The sequence below is a fragment of the Lemur catta genome, chromosome 1, assembly GCF_020740605.2.
Source record: "Lemur catta isolate mLemCat1 chromosome 1, mLemCat1.pri, whole genome shotgun sequence".
NCBI lineage: Eukaryota > Metazoa > Chordata > Mammalia > Primates > Lemuridae > Lemur > Lemur catta.
The window spans coordinates 231,973,804-231,996,062 of record NC_059128.1 but is presented as its reverse complement, the minus strand read 5'-3'; the positions used below and the strand labels follow the sequence as shown (position 1 = coordinate 231,996,062).

Below are 22,259 nucleotides of genomic sequence, written 5' to 3'. Positions count from 1 at the left end.
CCACCTATCAGTAACATGATGGGAAGATGAATTAATCAGCAAAAGACAATTAATTGGAGAATCTATATGAAGGTTGTTGTGTGCTAACGTTATGATTTGTAGTCTATAAACTGAAATAATTAGAAGTACTAGACATACTCCTATTGCTTACAAAATAAGATGAACCCTGAAAAAATCTGACATCTTGTTGTCTCTTTGCACAGATAGAGTTATTATTGGGGATTGCAAGGACTGTATTTACTTATCTTTTTATCTTACAGGGGGAAAAATCATGCAAATGTAAACTAAAGCTTTACTTGGTGGAGACCTCATTTGTCTCCCTGAATTAAGGCAGAAGATTTCTGAGAGAGAAATTACTCTCACCATTATTGTCCATTTACCCTTTTGTATGTTAACAAAGGCAACATTGGCAGTTTCCAGGATGGAAACAAATTTGTCTACTTCAAGTTCATCACTGTCCATAAAAACATCTACACTTGCCACTAGCCACAATTTTCGTGATTTGTTAGAATGTTAAAAGTGGATAGAGAAAACAATCCATGGTTTTCCCTTCTTTTTTGTGCAGTGCTTTTCCACTGTGAGGATGAGTCAGATTTTTCATTTTGCTGCATATAATATGCAAAAAGACTTGCAAAGATAAAGGGGGAGAAAAAGGAGAGAAATAATTGAGAATATTTGCAATTATCCAAAACCTATAAGGAGAAGGGTTTATTAAGATACAAGGGATGGTGAGATGACATGCATCACCTTAGTAATTTTAGTTCCTTGGAGTCTACAAGACTAACAGAGAACTAGCAACATAGCTCAGCATCTTTTGGAAGTATGTCCTGAAATCAAGTGGCTGTCCTTACTATATGAGACGCCTTACACCTCTCAAGAAAAAGATGGATTCAATCTTTATCCAACTTCTCCAGCATATTCCAACAGGACAGGTTCTCAAGACTCCAAAGACATGCTGTATTTACTATTTCTAAATCTCACCAACTCTGGCACCAATCACTGCTCCAAAATTTATAACCAAGATAGTAAAGTGATTTTACTCAGTTTTACACCAGCTGCATAACTTTTAAGCAGGAAAAACTAGGTAGGTCCTTACTGGTTGATGCTCTATGTCCCCAGGAATTAGTTTGAAAGGTGTCAGAGCTAGAATCCAGAAACCTTTGTTCTACAATTTATTCAAATATTTTTCTATTGGTGGCCATTCCAATTTTTTTCTTCTTTTTACTTCTAAAAATGGTGCTGTCCTGGATAATATGCATTCTTATAAACTAATGATGTTTTCTAAAGGATAGTCACAAACTGGGGCTACTGAATCAAACCAAAGACATGGGAAATGATGCATATTTTTATTTTTTTCTTTTCTTTTTTTTTTTTTTTTTTTGACACAAAGTCCTGCTCTGTCACCCTGGCTAGAGTGCCATGGCATCAGCCTAGCTCACAGCAACCTCAAACTCCTGGGCTCAAGCAATCCAGCCTCAGCCTCCCAAGTAGCTGGGACTACAGGCATGCGCCACTCCCTGGCTAATTTTTTCTATATATTTTTAGTTGTCCAGCTAATTTCTTTCTATTTTTTAGTAAAGAAGGGGTCTCGCTCTTCTCCGGCTGGTTTCCAACTCCTGAGCTCAAAGGATCCGCCCGCCTCGGCCTCCCCAGAATGCTAGGATTACAGGCGTGAGCCACCACTCCCCGGCCATGATGTATATTTTTAAATTGTAATAGCTGTGGCCATATAACTTGATAACAGATTTTTGCAATTCACCTTCCCAGCAATCATACATAAGTGCCAGTTCCCAGCATTCTTGCCAATACTTGCTGTATTTATTTTTTTGCCAATTTAATAAATGGAAAAAAGTGGCATGTTATTTTTTATTCCCATTTTTCAATTAGTGAGGTTGAATATCATGTTTACTTATATGAGCTGCCTATTCACCGTCATTGGCCAATTTTATTGGAATTATATATTTTTTTTATTTCTAGGAGCAGGCTTAATAGGAGTATTGATGTATCCATGCTGCAAAATCTCTTTCTAGGCTCTCATTTGACTTCAGGTGTTTTTTGCTATTTAAAAAGTTTACATTCATATAAAAATATATTTTTCTTTAGGATTTTGTGGTTTGAAATCTTAAGAAGTTTCTTCTATCCCTGGACTGTAAAATATTCTCCTAAATTTTATTTAATCCTCTCAATTTTATTCTTCCTTTGAGATCATTTATCTACCAGAATTTATTTTTACGAATAGCATGAGGCAGGGGTCAGGATAATTCAATAATTCACCAGTCAGGCATATAAATAGAGCAAAAACAGCGAACTGAAAGGCGTGAGGGCGCGGCGAACGTCCGATTCCACCCCAGGTATTTATGCAAGATTAAGGTCGGATCTCAGAAGCATTTGCGGTACAGGATAAAGCTGTCACGAGGTGAGTGGGATTTGTGGAGCAGCAAGCCTACTAGCACTTTGTTTCCGCTCCCTGGTGTCCTCGGGTTGAGATTCCCTAGCCAGGAACGTAGGATACGGTTCCTCCCTGAGCTTCCAGGCCTGGAATATCTATCCGCCCGCTGAAAAGGCAGCCTCCGGACAACACTCAAAGTTAACATTCCAAACTGTCACAGGCAAAAACTGCCTAAGAAGAGAACCAGCGGCCACACAGCGGCAGTGGCAGGCGGGACGACGCTCTGCGCGTGTGCGCCAGCCGCGGGGTGAAAGTCGGGCCGGGAGCTCCCGAGCGAGTTCCGCCTTCCAGCCGGCAGCGCATGCGCAGCCTTGGCTCCTACGTGTCGTGCGCGTCTCTGTAGGACAGTGCGGGTGCGGGGACAGCCGGGAAGATGGCGAGTGTGGGCATGACCGCTGCGGCGGCTTGGGTGCCTTGTCGGACCTGGGGCTGGGCAGCCGTCTCCTTCGGCCCCCACCGTGGCCTCAGCGCGCTACTTGCACGGATACCCCAGCGGGCGCCACGATGGCTCCCAGGTCAGTGTCCGGAAGGCCGGAGTAGCCCGCGTTCTGTCGAACGCCTCGGGTCCCCTCAGTTCCTGTACCTGTGCAGCGCGGTTTTGGCGCCCCATTCGAAACTGCCCGTCGCTCGGCACCCCAGTTCTAGCCGCTTTGTACGGCCCTAGTGCAGGCTGTGAGCAGGGCCCTGCCGCGCCCGGGGGCGTTCCGGGGAGCCCGGGCCTTGGCTGGCGTTTTACGCTCTGCAGTTTAAGGAGCTCCCGCTCGCTTGTCTCCCCTGCATTAAACACGACCCTGGGAAGAATTAAGATGTGTGTCTGGTGCGTTTGATTATCAGTTGCTTCTGGATTTACAGATTGTGACTCTTAAAATGCTTAGACCTACTCTCCCTTGACTTGAAGGGACTTAAAATATGAGGCATGTTATTTTTAAAAGTGTAGATGCTCTTGTCAAGCCTAATTTCTAGTTTTGCCTTCTTAATGTTACCACTCAGCGAAAAACCATACTCAATACTGTACAAAGGAAACTAGAATTTGGACCAAAAAATCAGAAAACCTCACGTATGTAATACGCACTAGTTTGTCTTTGAATTATAGCCTTTTATTTTTTGGCTTCGTGTGATGTTCACACCCTTGCCACGCGGAATGGTAATGATTGGCATGGCAGATACACTTTGTTTTGAGTGAAAAACTTTAAACTTATATAATCAGCTTAACTTACATTTAATTGTACACAACCAAAAGGAGTGTTATATATAAGTACTCCAAGCAAAGTATAGTGTGTCAGTTCGTTAAGCAGAGTGTCTTTAAGCTATTTAGCAAACATTCATTGAGCACTTTGCACCATAAGGATTAGCTGAAATCCTGATGCTGCAAAGATGATTTATGGATATATTATTAAGAATCTGTCCACTTATAACTCACCAACATCAAATAAATTGTAATTATCTCAGGGGAAAATTACTGTGTTGTGAGGTAATATCTGGAAGAGGATAGAAAAGATTTTTTGAGTGCTCAGCTAAGGAAGTGGGAAATGAACATTTTTTGTTGATCTGTGAACCAACATAACTGGCCCCTACCAAAAGTCTGAAGTTTGGCATATTTCTCTATTCGTTGAAACTTCGAAGCAAGCTTACATGTAAAAGGGATAGCTTTAAGGCCTTCAATTAAGGTTTTTAAAAAATCGACTTTTTAAATCCACAATGGGGAAGACTTTAGCAGCACACAATGAAGAAAGAGACTGAGAAGTTTTCATCAGCCACAAGACAGTGGAGGAAGGCTTCACTTAATAAAAAAGATATGTTAGTCCAGACAAAGACTAAGGAACCATGTAAACTTAATCCCTTGGTGGGAGGAGGTGGGATTAAAAATGATTTTGTTTTTTTAAAATATCTTTCTGCTTTTTTTAAAGAGCAAGTATCGTTTTTATAATAGGGAGAAAATTTGAAAAACAATGAAATGGAGTAAGTTTGCCAATTGTACTGTTATACTTAGTGGACTATTACACTAAGGTCTGTGTGTACAGAAAGGCAAATTGACAAATAAAACACAAAGTGATTGTGGCGTCCTATGAGAAATCCTTCTCCAAAAATGATACTATTATATGTTATTCAAGGTTATTGTAAAGAAACTGCTGTTTGAACCTACCTCATCTGATATAAAATTATGATGGGGTGTAACCATGGCCTATGATGTCATGGATGGAAGTGGTGGGGTGGGAGCACAGCACCTCCCCCTTTGAAACAGTTTCTCAAGGGCAGACCAAACCTGTTTCTCTCTCCCATCCCCCTGAAAATAGAGGATGTGAAACTCTTCAAACATTAAAAAAAAAAATAAGAAAGACAAAAATCTCACAAGAGAGGGCTGAAACTAGGTAAATCTGAATGTTGATTGATACTGTTTAGGATAGATGATACAGCAGCAACAGAAAAATGTTTTAATGAGTCTCATTTTTGTTGCCTTGGAATTTCTACCTCATTTTGTATTTTGGAAGAATCAAGATTGGACCTTGATCAAAGAAGGTACTAATTTTGACACGATTTTAAAACTAGAGATCTCATGCACAGATTTGTTAATTTAGTACTTTGAGTCTATTTTTGTTTTTCCTATTAAATGGAAATGGTATTTAACATCATTGAGTTAAGAAAGTTAAGATTGAAAATATATGTGGTTTTCTAAAAACTGAATTTGCAAACCATAGTTTATGTTTTGTGTACTTTGTTCAGCTTGCAGACAAAAGACATCATTCTCTTTACTTAATCGACCAGACCTTCCAAGCCTGGCTTATAAGAGGCTAAAAGGCAAAAGTCCAGGAATAATCTTCATCCCTGGCTATCTTTCTAATATGAACGGTACAAAAGCTTTGGCGATTGAGGAGTTTTGCAAATCTCTAGGTCACGCCTGTATAAGGTAGGAACGACACGTTTCAGAGAAAATATTGCTACCATTTAGCATGGCAATGGAGAATTCTCCTCTAACGAATTGAAGTAAATGCCAGCATTTTTATAGATTAATTTATTTTGGTGGTCTGTAAACTTTCATCTTGTGATTTAGGGTCATTGTAAAAGCAACCTTTAAAAGAGATTTTGTAAAGGTCTTTGTGCCACACTGACAATGCTAGCAGGAAAGGACATCTTAAGGAAGCCAGTGGTAACTAAGCTGTTTAGATGCAATAATCTACATGATAACAAACAGATATACTAGTTAGCTTTCTTATAATTGTATTATGGTTTTCTGTTGGGGACTTAAGGCTTTATTTGACTACTGTTTATTATCTTACTTCTCAAATATGTATTTAAAAGTAATATGTATTTAAAAGTATTGTAAAACTAGTATTGTATAATTGGTTTCTGCTGAGTTTTCTCTTCCTTTTCCTATAATTTGTATATGTATAAGCATAAATAGGGATAGGTGATGTTTAACTAAAACTTGATTTCATAATTCCTAATTTTTCATACTGACAGTTATTATAGTAAAATAATTTGTTTACATTGTTGTTATTAGGTTTGCTTACCTATGACAGTCATTTATTTAGTGTCTGATTTTCCAGAAGAGGTAGTATGGTTTAGTGGAAAGAATATGGGCCTGGAATTCAAGAAACATGGGTTCTAGAGTAAATTCTAGCAATGACAGTGATAAGTCAGTTAATAGACATCGGACCTAATTTTGTCATCAAAAAAAAAAAGGAGGTTGGACTAAGTTCTTTTCTAGCACTAACAGCCTAAAAATCTATTCCTCTAACTTTTTAGGAGAGTAGTTTCACTAACATTTATTCAATAATTCTAGAAAATACAGCTGTATATAAAACTTTTAGACTATCTGCTCAGTGTACTAGCAGAAATTATGTCGTATGGATTTAGTCTTTTAATGAATTATTTCTTTTTGTTATTTTTATTTTATTTTTTATTATTTCTTTTATGAACTTAATTATTCAATTTTCATGCTCAGAACTCTTAAAATTTGTTCCGACTTAACTGTTATTCTGAAGATTGTAGTGTTTTTTGGAAATAGACTCTAGCACTATACTGTGTGCTGCATAATATACAAAGAATTATAAAGTATTGTACTTACCCTTAAGGATCTTTCAATCAGGGTGGGAAAACACAAGATAAAATACAAAGGAGAAATTAAACGAAAATACTCATCAGAATGTGATTAAGTTCCAAAAAAGCAGTCTACTTAATTGCATAAGGTGAGAGAAACAAAACAAGATTGAAGTCAAAAGAAGAGACTTTATAAAGGAACAATGGAGAATAGTTAGGATTTGGGTAGGAGGAAAGAGCTTCCGGGAAGGGGGACTACTCTTAGCAGAACATCATAATACCAGAAATGTTGTCATTTTCTTTTTTGCCCCTGAAAGAATTTGAATCAAGAAATTGCCATTTTACTGGTTCTTGAATTTCAGTTGAGATTGTGAGAGCTATAACCAGTTCCTATCTCCCTATAAAACATAATGTGGGTTTTCTGCATTTTGGATGCTACATAAGTATGCCTTTATAAAGTATATTACTTCACTACAAATTTTTAATTTGATAAATTCCTTTTTATGTGCACTTATCAAAGTTCATTGCAATCTTATCACTATTAACTATTGATTACATTTTAGTTCATTATAAGAGATTTTATCATCTCTTCATATTCTCCAATTTCTCAATTTTTGTGAATTTCACTGTAAAATTTAGATCTTGAATGATGATATAGTTTATTATACAAGAAATAGTACATATGGCTATATGAAAATGGTTTATTAATGTCCTATCACCATGCCTAAAATAAGATTGAGTCAGATCTCAGCAATATAATGCAAGGTTATGAGGCTAGTATTCCCTCATAATTATTTCTAATAGAATTTTAAATTTGGGACTAGGACCCGGAACATTGAAGCTGCTAGGACAGAGATGTGTTATTGTTTATAAAACTCTTAAGATGCTGAATATGTTTGAATTATTTTTGTCCCTGGATTAGGGTTCAGCAGAAGTGAGCTATATTTTTTTTACTTGTAACCTGTTAGCATCCCTAATTGTTTATATTTTCCTTCATCAAGGAGCTCTACAAGTATTTTGTGTCCTTACCATGTATTTGGAGGGCAACTCACTGTAAAAGATGCAGCATGTTACCCACCAAGGAGGGGGAAAAGGAGAATTAGCTGATGTCTTTCCAACCCACCCCTCATCATCTGTCTTCTGCATACCCTGGATTGAGGGGGAAACAACTGATGTAAACTGCAGTAGCCACCTTGCTCTATTTCCCAAGGATCCAAAATCATTTCACTTCAAACCTAAAGAAAAATTTAATTTCTTCTTCCTTCCATCACTTATAAATCCCTTATCTCTAAGGGAATATGAATGTGCCATATATTCTTTCACATTCTCTAAAAACGCAGGGATTTATTGGTTTTTACCTGATTTTAAGCATCAGAAAAACAAGAAATCTTTGATATTTGAATTAAGTAATTCATTTTACTTTTACCCTCCAATTGTATTCACTTAGTAGGTATTGTTATCCTCAGTGTGTGAGGTTTCCATGCCTAGCCACTATGAAGAATATAGAGACAAAAATAAGATAATGGTATTCCATCCCCATACCCGGCAATGAACATAGAACCTATTTTAGAAACGGCAAATTAATCAATGTGGCTAAAACAGGAGTTTCCTCTGATGAAGTGATAAAAGATTAAGCTGAGATGACTGGAATATAATGGTCTAAAAAAACAAGCCAAAGCACTAAATTTTTATGTTCTGTTACAGAGAACCGTTGAAGGTAATGCTATATCAATACAATGCTTAGGAAGAAACCTGATGGGTATAAAATGGAGACAGAGTCGTAGAGACATAGGAGGCTGCTGTGTAGCCTAGGTTTACAATGACAAAGACCTGCACCAAGATACTGTCCTTTCCAGAGTGCAAAAAGAGGGATGAACAGGAGAAGAAATGAGATTGAATGATTATGGTAGAGGGCAGACAGTATTCTGTTCCCTGGAAAAATAAACTTGAATAAAACAGTCTCCCGTAAGGAACTGACATTCTAGTCAGAGGGAGACAAATATTTAAAAATTTGATTACAACACATAATATGAAAAGTGTTGAGTGTATACAAAAGAAAGTGACTGGTACTAAACTGGGTAAATGTGTCAAGCATAGTTCCTCTAAAAGAGATGTTGTGACTTAAAGAATTACGAGGAGTTTGAGTGGTGCAGGAAGGCATTCTAGGCAGTGGAACAGCGTGCAGAAGCTCAAAGTTATGAAAGGACTTATCTGGGATTGAGAGTAGTTTGATATGATAAGAGTTTTGGGTAATCTATGGGCATGGTATGATATTTCATGATTTATTGAATTGGGACCTTTAAAGAGAGGTAAAATTCACAGATAGACTTTGAGCCTAGATAATTAGGAAGTTGGAGGGAGAAGTGGATGGGTTGGTGATGAATTTGATTCTGGTCTCCTTCCCTTCCATTAATTCAGTAAATACATACTCAGCAGCTGCCACTTGCAAGGAACTGATGTAGGTAGTGGGAAAGTATTGGTGAACAAAACAAAGTTTGTGTCCCTGTGGAGCTTTTACTCTAATGTGGGGGACCACAACAAATAATCAGATATCTTTTATGTCAAGCAGTAATAAATGCTATGAAGAAAATTAAGTAAGAAAATAGAAAATGATGAAAGAAGTACAATTTTAATGATTGAAAAGTCAGGGAAGGCTTTTCTGGGGATGTAACATTTGAGCCAAAGGCCTAAATGAAGTGAGGGAGCAATGTCAGTGGATGTCTGGAGGTAGAGTATTCCATGTAGAGGGAAAAGCTGATGAAGCAGAAATGTTGATGGTGTATTTCCTTTAACTTCAAGAAGAAAAGTGAGGGTACAGTCAGAAGGGAGGAAAGTAAAAAATGAGATTAGAGAGGTAGGCACCAAAGTTTGCTAAGGACTTTGGATTTTATCAAAGATTATAGAAAGCCTGTGGAGTGTTTGTCCAAGACATGTTTTTTGTTTTAAAAGGGTCACTCTGGCTACCATGTGGAGAATAGTCTATGAAGGTGGAAAATGGAGACAGGGAGGTTTATTAGGAGAATATTGTATTAGTTCAGTTGAGAGATGACAATGACTTGGATTAGGCTGGTAGCAGTGAAGAAAGTGAGAAAGTGATTGAATAGAGGAATTTGAATTTAAGGAATTTGATGGTTAAGCCAATAGGATTTACTGAAATATATATTGACTGTGATGTTTTACTGTATTTTAGGCATTGTAATAATGAAGAATGTGCTATATTTCTTAAAAATAAAAAAGTAAATATATAGATATTTAGATTTTTTTTCCTTTTTCCAGATTTGATTACTCAGGAGTTGGAAATTCAAATGGTAACTTACAAGAAAACACAGTGGGGAGGTGGAGAAAAGATGTTCTTTCTATAATTGATGACTTAGCTGAGGGACCACAGGTAACTGTTTTTGTTAAATATGATTATTGACTGTAACCTCATGATATTCAAGCTGTTTCTTTAGATATGAAAATTTATTTATTTGATATTTTAAATGTTTAATAATCAAGTTTGATATTTGATTTAAAATTGTTCTATTATTTTTACTTTCTAATAAATATAAGTAGCATTTTACTTTTTATTGTACAGATTTTGTTTTATGTTCATAACTTATTCTGTATTATAGACCTAATACTTTAACAAAAAGTTAATCATGATTGAATTCTACTTTGTGCCAAATATTAAAAGTCTGAGAGCCACATGGATATATAAAAAAAAAAGTACATACGTTTTTATTAAACCTCTCACTCCCATTATAGACAAGAAAAAGAAAATCCTCTTTAATAAAAACTAGACATATTTTTGTTTTTAGATACTGGTTGGAAGTAGCCTTGGTGGATGGCTTATGCTTCATGCCGCAATTGCACGGCCAGAAAAAGTCATGGCTCTTATTGGTGTAGCTACAGCTGCAGATAGTTTAGTGACACAGTTTAATCAGCTTCCTGTTGAGGTAAGTCACGGGTTGCTTTGGCAACCTCAGTATATATGCCTCCTGTCATTCTCCTGCTTCCTTTTTCTTGGAATGTTTGTTCATGTGTCATCTACCCTCTGACTTACTATGTTGGCCCATCTTTTGTCTTAGCTGCCTTTTTGTACACAATATCTTTCCCACCTTTAACTGTTTGGCCTCTTGTTTAAGGTTTCCTTTTCTTTACAGTCTCTTCAAATCATTCTGCCAAATATTTTAGTCACTTTAATGAAGTCACAGTTTGAAATTTCTTTTTTTAACAACATTTTCTTTTTTAATCACATTTACGTCTTTGGATTATATGTGGTGATTTCTTTTTGTACCTCTTTTCTTACTTTCTGCCATATGGGCAATAGTAGCTACTGTTCTTATGACCATGTTAGACTAGACTAATCAATTGTGAAACTACAGTTGTCCTTCAGTATCTGCAAGGGGCACTTGTTCCAGGACCTCCTTCAGATACCAAAATTTGCTGATGCTTAAGTCCCTGATATAAAATGGTATAGTATTTGTGTATAACCTCCTCTATAAATAATCTTTAGATTACTTACAATACCTAATACAATGTAAATGCTTTATAAATATTAGTTACACTGTATTGTTTGGAGAAAAAATGACAAGGAAAAAAAGTCTGTACATGGTCAGTACAGACACAGTTTTTTCCCTTGAATGTTTTTGATCCATGGTTGGTTGAATTCACGATGTGAAACTCCCGGATACGGAAGGCTGACCATACTTTTTTGCCTGAAAGTAGCCTCAGATCCTCTCAGCAGAGCTGTCTGGGCAGACATTATCAGTCAATCAGAGTTAGTACACGGATGAGATTTTCCATTCTTGGCTTAGGTACTTGGTTGGTATTCTTTTTCTACTCCTAATTCTTGTTTTTTTGAAAGGAAAAGTGCTTTTCATTATTATCATATTCTTCAGCAAATCATGGTAGAAATGAGGTTTCTGAAGTAACTGGGAAGATAATTTATTATACTCTGTTATTGGACATATAAGCACTTCAATTTTCTGCAAGGATAAGGGAATGATGAGTAATAGCCATTTATTTTTGTGTATTTTTGTTTGTTTGTTTGTTTTGCAGTTAATTGAGTTCTCTTTGGGCTTTTTTTTTCCGTAGGGATCTAAATTTCACCTGTGGGGCTAAAATCTTGGCAGGCCTGAGACAGAAAGTAAGGAAAGAAAAACAGTCTAGAGCAGTGGTTCAAAAAATATGGTCCCCAGGCCCAGCAGCATGAGCACCATTTGAGAGCTTGTTAGAAATGCAAATCCTTGAGCCTTACCCTGAATCAGAAACTGGGGCTACAGCCCAGCAATCTGTGTTTTAACAAGCCCCTGTTAAGTTTGGGAACCACTGCTCTGGAGAATGGAGGAAAAGAAGGAGGATGAGGGAAAAAAATTTATTAATAAAAAGGAAAATAAACTATGTGTAGTGTTGAATAATGAATGTCATTCATTGACTTTTACCTCAAGTTCTGCATTGATACCTGTTCCATATATCATCTATTCTAAGTTCATTCTTAGTTCATGTTATTCTCAACTCCATAAGAAATAGCATAGTCTGTCTGCATAGTCAGACTCCTCATTATTTCGTATCAGGGATAAAATTACAAAGCTGCTCTTCCTTGCACTTACCTCTTATATCTGAGTTTTTTTCACTTGGTCATTTCTCATAGATAGTTGCTCAATATGCTCATGCTTTTCCTACCATTGCCTTTTTGTTCATGGAAACTTGGACCCCTTGCTTCATCCTCTTAACTCATTAATATAGTGCTGCCCATGGTAAGAAATTATCTAAAGGACATGGCAGACTGAAAGGGAGTTGGTTTTTTGGTTTTGGTTTTGGTTTTTTGATTATATTTTTTGGTTACTGGTAAATGACAAAATCTGTGAACATTTCTTTTTTCATGGGTATATGCACATGACTCAGAGTGAGGATAAGATAGATACTACCTAAGTGACTGAGAAGATTTATAGTCTGCAAATCAGGGTATATTTTTGCTAATCCTTAATCAGATGAAGAGTTGTTAACACAGAAGTATGCTGAGCCCTTGTCAACTTAAAAGCAAGTATAAGGAAAGAGCAGGACCACTGTCTCTTCTTCACACAAACAGCTAACCCTAACAATATCAAGGGAGCAGAAGTGGAGATGTTTTTCTATCTTTTATAACCCTGGGAATATTAAACCCAGCATTTCTCACTGTCTCAGAACTTGACCTCCCTTTTAACTGACTAATTATTATCTCCTTCTTTGGACACTAGAGGGCCTATGACATGATGCACAGCTATTTGGAATCTAAGCTTCTGAACCACCACGTTGCTTTGATATAGTTCTTCTTGGTGGAGAATTGTGTATACTGTACATTTTTTTTTGAATAATGCTGTTTTTGCTATTTTTGAACTTTTTGAGGGTTTGAGACATAGAACATTTTATAAAGTTAACTTTGTTTTTCAAATTGACCATATTCATTCAATTCAGTGGCAGGTAACAGAGCTAGTTAGGGCCAGAGATGCTTAAAATGAAAATACAAGATGTCCCAAAATTTTTGTAAAATTTTGTGATGAATATTTTGTTAAATAAAGTTACATTTACAATTTTCCATTTTCCCTATGTATGGCTACTTTTGGGACACCCTATATTATTAATTCAGTGTCTCAGTAGTAATTAGCATAGCTTCTACCTCAGCTATGAAACTAAGCTCTAATTACTGAAATATATACAAATTAAGTAACAATCCTGAGTAGCTTGAGGATAACTGAATATCATTTTTGCTTTAAATATTTGGTCATATGTTTTAATACAGAGAACCCCATGATATTAATATAGATTTATATGTTTTATAGTTTTTTAGAATTTCATTAATTTTAAATCATTTGGAGACATATCTAGAAGTATCACTGTCAGGTATTTTCACTGAAATAATAAATCTTTTTGGAATTTTAAAAAATACATTAAAATACCTAAATACATATAGATTATATTGTACATATTTTATTTTTTTAATTCTTGTTTTCCTTTTTATATTTGCAATAAATTAATTTTAAAAATGGGAAAGTCATAGTATTTTTATTGAAACTTTCATTTCCAAATATATGTCGGGTTTCTTTCCTTATTTTTTAAAAAAATTTTTGATAAGGTAAGGTGTCCATTCCATTTTTTTCCAGTCAGAAATACCCTTCATGTAACATGATTGTAAAAGCGTCAGAACTATTCACAGCTTGATTTCTTAGTTCAAATTCTGATAATCTTTCCAAAGAATTTATTATAGGTAAATAAAGTTTTATGCTAAAAAATGCTCATAGAAGTATTTCATGGGAATGGTCAAGCTAATTATCTTAAACTGATGATAATGGACTATTATGCAGCCTTTGAAACCTTTTCATAGAATTTTTTAAAACTCAGAAATATATCTACTAAATAAAGCAGCATAGAAGACTGTATAATAATGTGTAATAGATATGTATTTTACATATTACATATATAAAAACCAAACATATAGAAATATACTGGAAGGAAATAAACCAGAATATTAATGGTTTTCATACCCATGAGGTAGGATTTTGGTTAATTTGTTTCTTTTTACACTTTTTTTGTTGTTACGTATTCTGTAATGAGTATCTGCTACTCATTATAAAACATTCTAATTTGTAATTAGATAAATTAAGACAAATAAATTATAACCTAAAAAGTAGGAATTCTCAAAGAATGAAGTGATATATAATGTTTTAAAGGAATAGATGTAGAAATGATATTATTGTTCAGTTATCAGGAAGTATGTGGAAGACTTGTCATCCAAAACAAAAAACAAATTTTTTTCTCATTCCTACAACTCTGGAAAGAAAAACTATACATTTTTTTACATTCAGCCTGAAATTGCTTTAGCATGTATATGATTGTCCCAGAGTAATCACTCTTATTTTTAATTTTTAGTTCTGTGCTTGCTTCTACCCCTTCCTTCCTTATCTCATACCCATTTTAGCTACTTCTCTTATACATATGTTTAGTTTTATAATTTTGAAATCTAAACAATTTTTACTCTAAGATTTGATTTTATATAAATATGAATGATAGCTGGACTGATTCAAAGAAATTATTGTACTTTTCTCCCCCTTCATTTCCCTTTTCAGTTGGGGTGAAGCAACATTTGATTTAAGATGGTGTGTAATAAAGTTATATAAATTAAGTTTGAATCCTAGCCACAAGTTACCAGTTACTAGCTTTAAACTTTGAACATGATATTAACGTCTCTAAACCTTAACATCTTTTTATAAAAATGGAATAATAACACATAATCAGTATAACAACAATATTATCAGGCTCTTACGGGATAATATATAGTACTGTAAGTACTGTCAGTACCTTGCACATAGTATTTAATTATTGATAATTATTATTGTTACACTTTTATCTCTATCCTCTTACTCAAGAACTGCTTTCTTTAGATTACTTAAGACTACTGCATGTGTTAATGTTGCATAAAGTCCTAAATACTTTTATTTTCCTATTTTTTCCAAAGCTAAAAAAGGAAATAGAGATGAAAGGCGTGTGGTCCATGCCATCAAAGTACCATGAAGAAGGATTTTATCACATTCAGTACAGTTTCATTAAGGAAGCTGAACACCACTGCTTATTACATAGCCCGATTCCTGTGAACTGCCCTATAAGATTGCTCCATGGCATGAAGGATGACATTGTACCTTGGCATACATCCATGCAGGTTGCTGACCGAGTGGTCAGCACAGATGTAGATGTCATTCTCCGAAAACATAGTGATCACCGAATGAAGGAAAAAGCGGACATTCAACTTCTTGTTTACACTATTGATGACTTAATTGACAAGCTTTCAACTAGTTAACTAGTATCACATTTTTAATTGGTACATAAACTAATGTATCCAGAAGATTAGAAGAGGGATAATAGATGAAATATCCTTATACTTGGGTTTTTCTCTCTTACCTCTATTTTGTAAATATCAGATGAGTATTTATTTAATGATGTATTTGCACAAGTAATGTAAATTGTGTAGAAAATACCAGCTGCTGTTTAGGAAATTTTCTCCTTCAATCCTTGATTTTTTTTCATTAAAATATTTATTTTTTTATTCAAGAAATGTTTACCTTTCTTATGTTAGTTATGCCAGCTCCTAATTGCATTCTCTTCTACTTAGAATTATTAATAAAGCTTGATTTTTTGTTTGTTATAGATGGAAATTTGTAAAATTACTTCTGATTTTAAAATGCAAGTCACAAAATACAGGAAAATATTTATAGAAATAAATGTGAAATGATTGGAGAAATGTTTGAAGCATAATAAAGTTCAAAAACTAAGGCTATTACTTTATATATTATATACTGCACATTATATTCAAACTTAAGGTTTTACTTTTTTAAAAGCTCAAAACTTTCTACAGTGATAGGAGGTAATTTTGGCTTATATGTTGTATATTTAAATGGGGAATTTCGTCTTAATGAAGCAACATTTTTATATTCTGATAGGTAAAACTAAAGAGGAAATTGATCTTTATTTATTATTACCTACTTGCAGAAACATTTTTTTATTAATATGGACCTAAGTACAACTAGCTAAGTGATTGCCACCCAAATCAGAGGGCTTTCTGTAGAATTAGTAAGAAAATATGAAACACAAGTGTTAGGAGTTTATTTTTTTAACTAAATGAGCTTGTGCAGTAATCAGCCTTAATGCTGAGTTGGTGTTTTTTAAGCTATTAATTTTGGCTGGACTTTAGCCTGCTTAGGTTATGTCTGTCAAAGTATAACTTTCAGTGAATTAACACCATGACAGATACGTGTGCGCACTCGTGTGTGTGTGTGTGTGTGTGTGTGTGTGTGTGTGTATAAAATGACCATGCATCAAAGACTTATTTAACTCATTAATGAGGAAACCAGCAGATAGTAAGCCTGGTTCAAAGAATAATTCAAGAAACAGTAATTATAGGTATTGAAGAAAAAATGTTGGGAGAAAATTGTGGAGAAAAAAGTGATAATATCGCAGGCCTGGGTCCTTAGAGAGACCTGCTTTAGAAGATTGGCCCTTGGCTGGAATCTGGGAACTTGGGTTTCAGAGGTCTTCCACCATTCTAAGAACTGATAAAAGTAGCTCATATGCCTAAACTGTACAAACAATGCGGTTTGTGCTGAGCACCTACTTTCCTTTTGGGAGTCTGGAATTTTGGTATGTGCCAGGCAGACTGCTTTATGTGACCAGCTCCCAGTAAAAATCCTGGGCACTCAATCTAACAAGCTTCGCCGGTGGGCAACATTTCATGTGTGCCGTTAAAACTCGCTGGGAGAATTAAGCCCATTCTGTGTGACTCCACTGGGAGAGAATTCTTGGAAGCTTGGCTTTAGTTTCCCCTAACTTTACCCCATGTGCCTTTTTCCTTTGCTGATTTTGCTTTGTATCCTTTCATTATAATAAATCATAGCCTATATGATGACTCCTATGAGTCCTCCTAGCAAATCTTCAAACCTGGGGGTGGTCTTGGGGCCCCCTGATAGAGATACAAAAATGTTACTGTCCTATAGCAGCGATCCCCAACCTTTTTGGCACTAGGGACCGGTTTCATTTTTTCCACGGATGGAGACGGGGTGGGGGGGGGCGGGTGGAACTCTGTGGCCTAGTCCCTAACAGGCTGCAGACCAGTAACAGTCCACAGCCCGGAAGTTGGGGGCCACAGTCCTATAGCAATTAAACTACAATCCTTGGGTTATTTTTTATACTAGGCAAAGATCACTTGGAAATCAAAAAGGTCATCTGTATGTGCCACAGTGCCTGGTGCTGCAATGGGTTGAGGGAGGGTGACGCTGGCTATTCAAGGACCTATTTTGCCCACAGACATTACTAGGCATGAGGCTTGTTAGGAAGATGAGGAATGGCCCGTCCATGAGAGTTTTCTGAGGTTAAACATGATAAAATACAATAAATATGATTTTAAAGATTCATAGAACGTATGTAGGGGCAATACAGTATGTTGGTTAAGGGCAGAGACTGGAGCTTGGGTTTGAATCCTGGCTCACCATTTACTTGCTCTGTGACTTTGAGCAATTTAATCTTCCTGAGCGTCACTTTCCTCATCTGTAAAATGACACAAACCTAGATAATAAGGTGTAAGAATTAAATAAACACAACACATTTAGAATAATGACAGGAGGTAGTACCTTTTTGCTTTTTTTAAAGTTATGTACAGAGCATTGTCAAGTGAGAGATTGATGGGCACAACCCATGGTGGAATAGCAAGGACAGTGGAGGCAAGGAAGTGGGTAGGGCCTCTAAAGCCAAAGTGGATTTGACCTTGACCTCAAGATTCCAAATAGGAACATTTTATGATGGTATTTCAAATGTTCAACAGTTAAAAAAAATATCAATAATAAAAATTAAGATAGGAAAAGCTGTTTTAAAATTTAATCTAGCCTTCTAAAGATTAACTCACAAATTCCAATGAGTTTGAATCCATGAGATTTAATGTATTCTAGTGCACTGTTAATTACTTTGGTGTTTTTTCTATTCTTCCTGAAACCACGCCATGCCATGTATTCAGTGACATGAAAAATGGCTGAGTAGCCAGCAGCCCCTGAGTGCCTCATCTTGTGGAAGTCCTGCATTATTTTAAAAGTGACATGACCCCTCTAACAATCTCAGCATGTGCAACAGAAAGGGATAAGGCAAATAGCAACAGAAAGGAAGACTGAGTGAGGCTGCATAATGTATTTTGCTTTTGCTACATCTGTTGAAATTTGAGGCATTTACAGACACAAATCTAGACAGTATACCATTCTTAGAGCAGCCAATAGAAAAGTCTGTGTGGATGAGCGAAAGAAAAGAGCTCTGGGAAAGGCTGAGCTTTATAAAGCATGGAGATAAAGATCTAAGAAAACATTACTCGCCACATAACTATTCCCAGGACAGACCTCAAAGTGAATATGTCAAATGTTCATTAAATTTGGAACACTTAAAAAAAAATCTAAAGAACTTATTTTCTGGAGGACAGGAGGTGGTGGGTGGTATTTAAACATGTTTTTAAAAAAGATCCCCTTTAAATACAGATCTCAAGGAACTTCTTAGTTTAGAAACAATTGTGTAGTATGTGTAACTTGGTTTGATGAAAAAATGTGATGCTTTGGTATATTTAGAGAACATACTAGAAAAATGCAGGTGATTTTTCAAACCAAATGTATTTTTTGGGGAAAATATCCTTTCCTATTTTGTCTTCCTCTTTTGCTGAGCTTTCAGGTTTTGCTGATAGACAAACTTTCTTCTACTGGAAAAGCAGCTCAAAATTTCAGTTTCTCTCTGAAGCCTTTCCTGACTCATACCCATCTCTTTTTCCAGGAAGTTTGTTGCTGGGTCCTCTTTGCTCTCTCTTGAACAGCAGCACTCTGTCCATGCCTTTTTGATAGAATTTACTGCTTTGAAATTCTCAGGTGATAGGCTAACTTCCCTCTCCAAAAGACCATCGAGGTCATGAGCTTTGTTTTGACATGGTTTATCCTGAGACATCTCCGACATACTACATCAACTCCTTTCTTGGTTTCACCTCTTTGCCCATCTCATAATGATAATATTCCCTTGAGTTCTGGTCTTGGCAGTCTTCTCAGGCTATTCACTTACTCATCTCGAGCAACATCACCCATGTTCATAGTTTTAACCACCACCTGCATGCAGACAATTCAAGTACATTCCTACAGTCTGGATTTCTCTCTTGAGCTCCAGACACATAAAACCAACTGCCTAATAAACTGGGATGTGTCATTGGCCTCCCAAATGCAGTGAATTCCAATCTTTTTATGTTTTCCCCTTTATGTACCTTCTCACCTATGAGTCCTCTTACAATAAATGCTGCCATCATTACTTCTGTTATACAAGCCAAACTTGTGAGTCATTCTGACTGTCTCCTTTTCCTTCACCCAGTTCAGACTGATGGTCCTCTTTCCCTATGAGAAAGCTCAAACACTTTTGCATGACATATAAGTCCGTGCAAGACTGGCAAATATTTAATAGCTGGTTTTGGGGGGCTGGGGAGAGGCCCTGATTTGTAGTATTTGCCAACATTTATGACACAAATTCTCCTGTCATGACTGGCTTCAAACTACCACCATGACATCTCTGAATATGAAGCTGGGAAGAAATGCCCAGTAGCCCACCATTACATAGTGTTTACACCATACAGAGATTATAAAAACAAATATCTTCAAGAACATGGGTAATAATAAAATGTAGCAAAATAAATTAGGAAGTGAATCATCTTGAGTATTTAACCTTTGTAATATAATTTTTTTAAAAGTAAGTTAAGGGCGGCACAGTGGCTCACCCTTGTAATCCTAGCACTCTGAGAGGCCGAGGTGGGCAGATCCTTTGAGCTCAGGAGTTCTAAACCAGCCTGAGCAAGAGTGAGACCCCCGTCTCTACTGAAAAATACAAAGAAATTAGCTGGATGACTAAAAATATGAAGAAAAAATTAGCCAGGCATGGTGGCGCATGCCTGTAGTCCCAGCTACTTGGGAGGCTGAGGCAGAAGGATTGCTTGAGCCCAGGAGCTTGAGGTTGCTGTGAGCTAGGCTGATGCCACGGCATTCTAGCCAGGGTGAGTGACACAGCGGGACTCTGCCTCAAAAAAAAAAAAAAAAAAAAAAGACTTAAAGTCTAAAGTCATCTCATTTATAAATATTTCCCCTAATTCCCTAACCTTTTCCTCTAGGTATAATTTTACCAATCTGAGTACCTTGTGCATAATTTTAGCATGACATCTGTCTGGCATTTATTGTTTACAAGTTTAACTTAGCTACTAAACCTAGTTCCTATTTCTCATTCATTTTTGTATCTCAGATACAAATATAGGCCCTTAAAAAAGTTGTTCAAAAAATTAACTATAATATTAATACTAGCAAGCACTCAGTAAATACAGGGTTGAGTCCATTTCCACTGCCTCCCTGCATCCCCCTGCCACTCCCCAGGAGAGCCAGTGTTTTTTTCTCTAAAGACTTCTTCTGGATTTCTGGACACTTCTAACCTATGCCTTGCTGTGGCTTCTCTTTGTCACTGTATCCTCTCCAAGAAGTATAGGCTCAATCATTCACTTAAAGCACAACAGTTAATCTGTTACAACAGGAGGGAATCCTTGGGTACAAAAGATCTGCAAAACACAGTCTTAAAAAAAAAAAGAAGGTAAATGTACATCTTTAAATTTGTTTCTAGCTTTATATTTCAAACCAACATCTTCCTTAGAGCAATTCCAGCCACAGACACAGTGACATGTTTCTGTTTGGGCTTCTGTTCCCTTGGTCTCAGGTGAAACTGACCTTATTGCTGTCACCCAAGATGCAGCTAGAGATTTCCATAATTTTGCTGTCAATTTTCTGCTCTAAAGTCTTCCCCTGAGCACTGAGTCTCTGGAGACATTTCCGCTGTCTTCAGAGCTTCTTCAACTGACAATTCCAGGCAGCATCAAGACCTCCATTAGTCAGCCTTTCCACTTGACTCTTTATAAACCTGCTGCTCTCTTAAAAGTTCCTGGTTCTCTCTCTTTCACAGAGTTCTCTCTCCCAGGGCTTCAACTACTGACCACTAAGTCTTTTCTCAAGCAAACCACCCACATATCTCCTAATTTTCATTAGCCCAGGCCCCAGCCAGCAGGAGATTTTTCTCAAAACATGTATTGTTTGAGAAGTCATTTCCTGCATAGCTTCTAATCAATTTCCCACAGGGACAAAAATCACCATCCCATGTACTAGCATTGCTTTATCTAATGTGCTTGAGTCAATTTATCAATCTGTTCTAGAGGCAAGAGTTATATTTTACTCCTCTCTGGTCCAGTATCTGTCACAGTTAAGCATTCAATAAATATTTGTTGAATGAAAAACTAACCAAAGAACAAGTATTTGGGTGTTTTTCTTATGAAAAGTACCCAGAGATTTACACAACACGAATGAGACTCAGTCTTAAGCCCCAAGTGGCTTACTCTAGGGGTACAAAAAATTAGAAAAATTTCAGGGCAACTTAGACATGGTGATTTCTCCTGAGGTCTTGTTTGCTCCTGCCAAATATTCCATTACTACTGACAGTATGTCAGTTGTACCTTCCTGGTCCTTAATTGAAATAAACACATGAAGTCTTTACAATCTGTCAACACCTTTCACTCTAAGAGTTCTTAGTACATTGAGTTTTGTTTAATTTATAAAACTTGCTCTTAGTGTCTTTTGGTTAAAAACAGCATTAGAAAGGTATATCCCTTGAATAAGTCAAAGTGAGGCACAGTAGTTTCGCGTCAGAATAGAAGTTTCTGGATGAAGCTGGGCTGGCAGCTGAACAAGTAAATGATTGCGGCTCTCAATTGTACTGGGGCAGGGGAAAGTGATTTGGCTGCTCCTGACAGATGGACAGTTGGCGGAACAGACCCCTCCCCCCTTCATCCCCTTGGGCAGCTGTGTGCTGCCCTTGTCTACAAGGGGCTGTCTCCCCAGAGGAGGGAAAGAATTGTGCAGCTGAGAAAGCAGCTCCCGGCGGGAGGAGGCAGGGGGGTTGACTGACACAGGAGAGGGCTGGCTTTTTGGAGGGCTCCTAGCAACGAGCCCTGGTTTGACCCTCCCCAGCCCTGAGAAAATCAAATCCCTGTGCCCATTCTTCTAGGCACACTGTAGCAGCAGCAGCTGAACGTCAGGGTAGCCTTTCTCCCTGCCTGTTAATTGCCTGCTCTTTCCAATCTCAGCGTCCCTGCCCTCCGAAAGTGCTACTGGGGGCGGGGGGAGGAAACGACCACCACCCATCCTCGCGCAGCAGGGGGGTTCGGGCTGGCGAG

General features: G+C 36.8%; 1 protein-coding gene across 2 annotated transcripts; it reads left to right on the top strand.

Moving 5' to 3' along the window:
• Nucleotides 1–2,557: 2,557 nt before the first annotated feature.
• Nucleotides 2,558–15,553, top strand: ABHD10 (abhydrolase domain containing 10, depalmitoylase). Of its 2 annotated transcripts, XM_045540312.1 has the most exons (5): nucleotides 2,558–2,964; nucleotides 5,171–5,354; nucleotides 9,764–9,875; nucleotides 10,288–10,425; nucleotides 14,964–15,553. In XM_045540312.1, exons 1-5 carry the CDS (start codon nucleotides 2,823–2,825, stop codon nucleotides 15,300–15,302), a joined length of 915 nt encoding a protein of 304 aa, XP_045396268.1. In that variant the 5' UTR covers nucleotides 2,558–2,822; the 3' UTR covers nucleotides 15,303–15,553. The 2 variants fall into 2 exon arrangements, with proteins under 2 accessions (XP_045396268.1, XP_045396269.1); XM_045540313.1 differs by lacking the exon at nucleotides 5,171–5,354 and having other exon boundaries at nucleotides 2,791–2,964.
• Nucleotides 15,554–22,259: the final 6,706 nt, after the last annotated feature.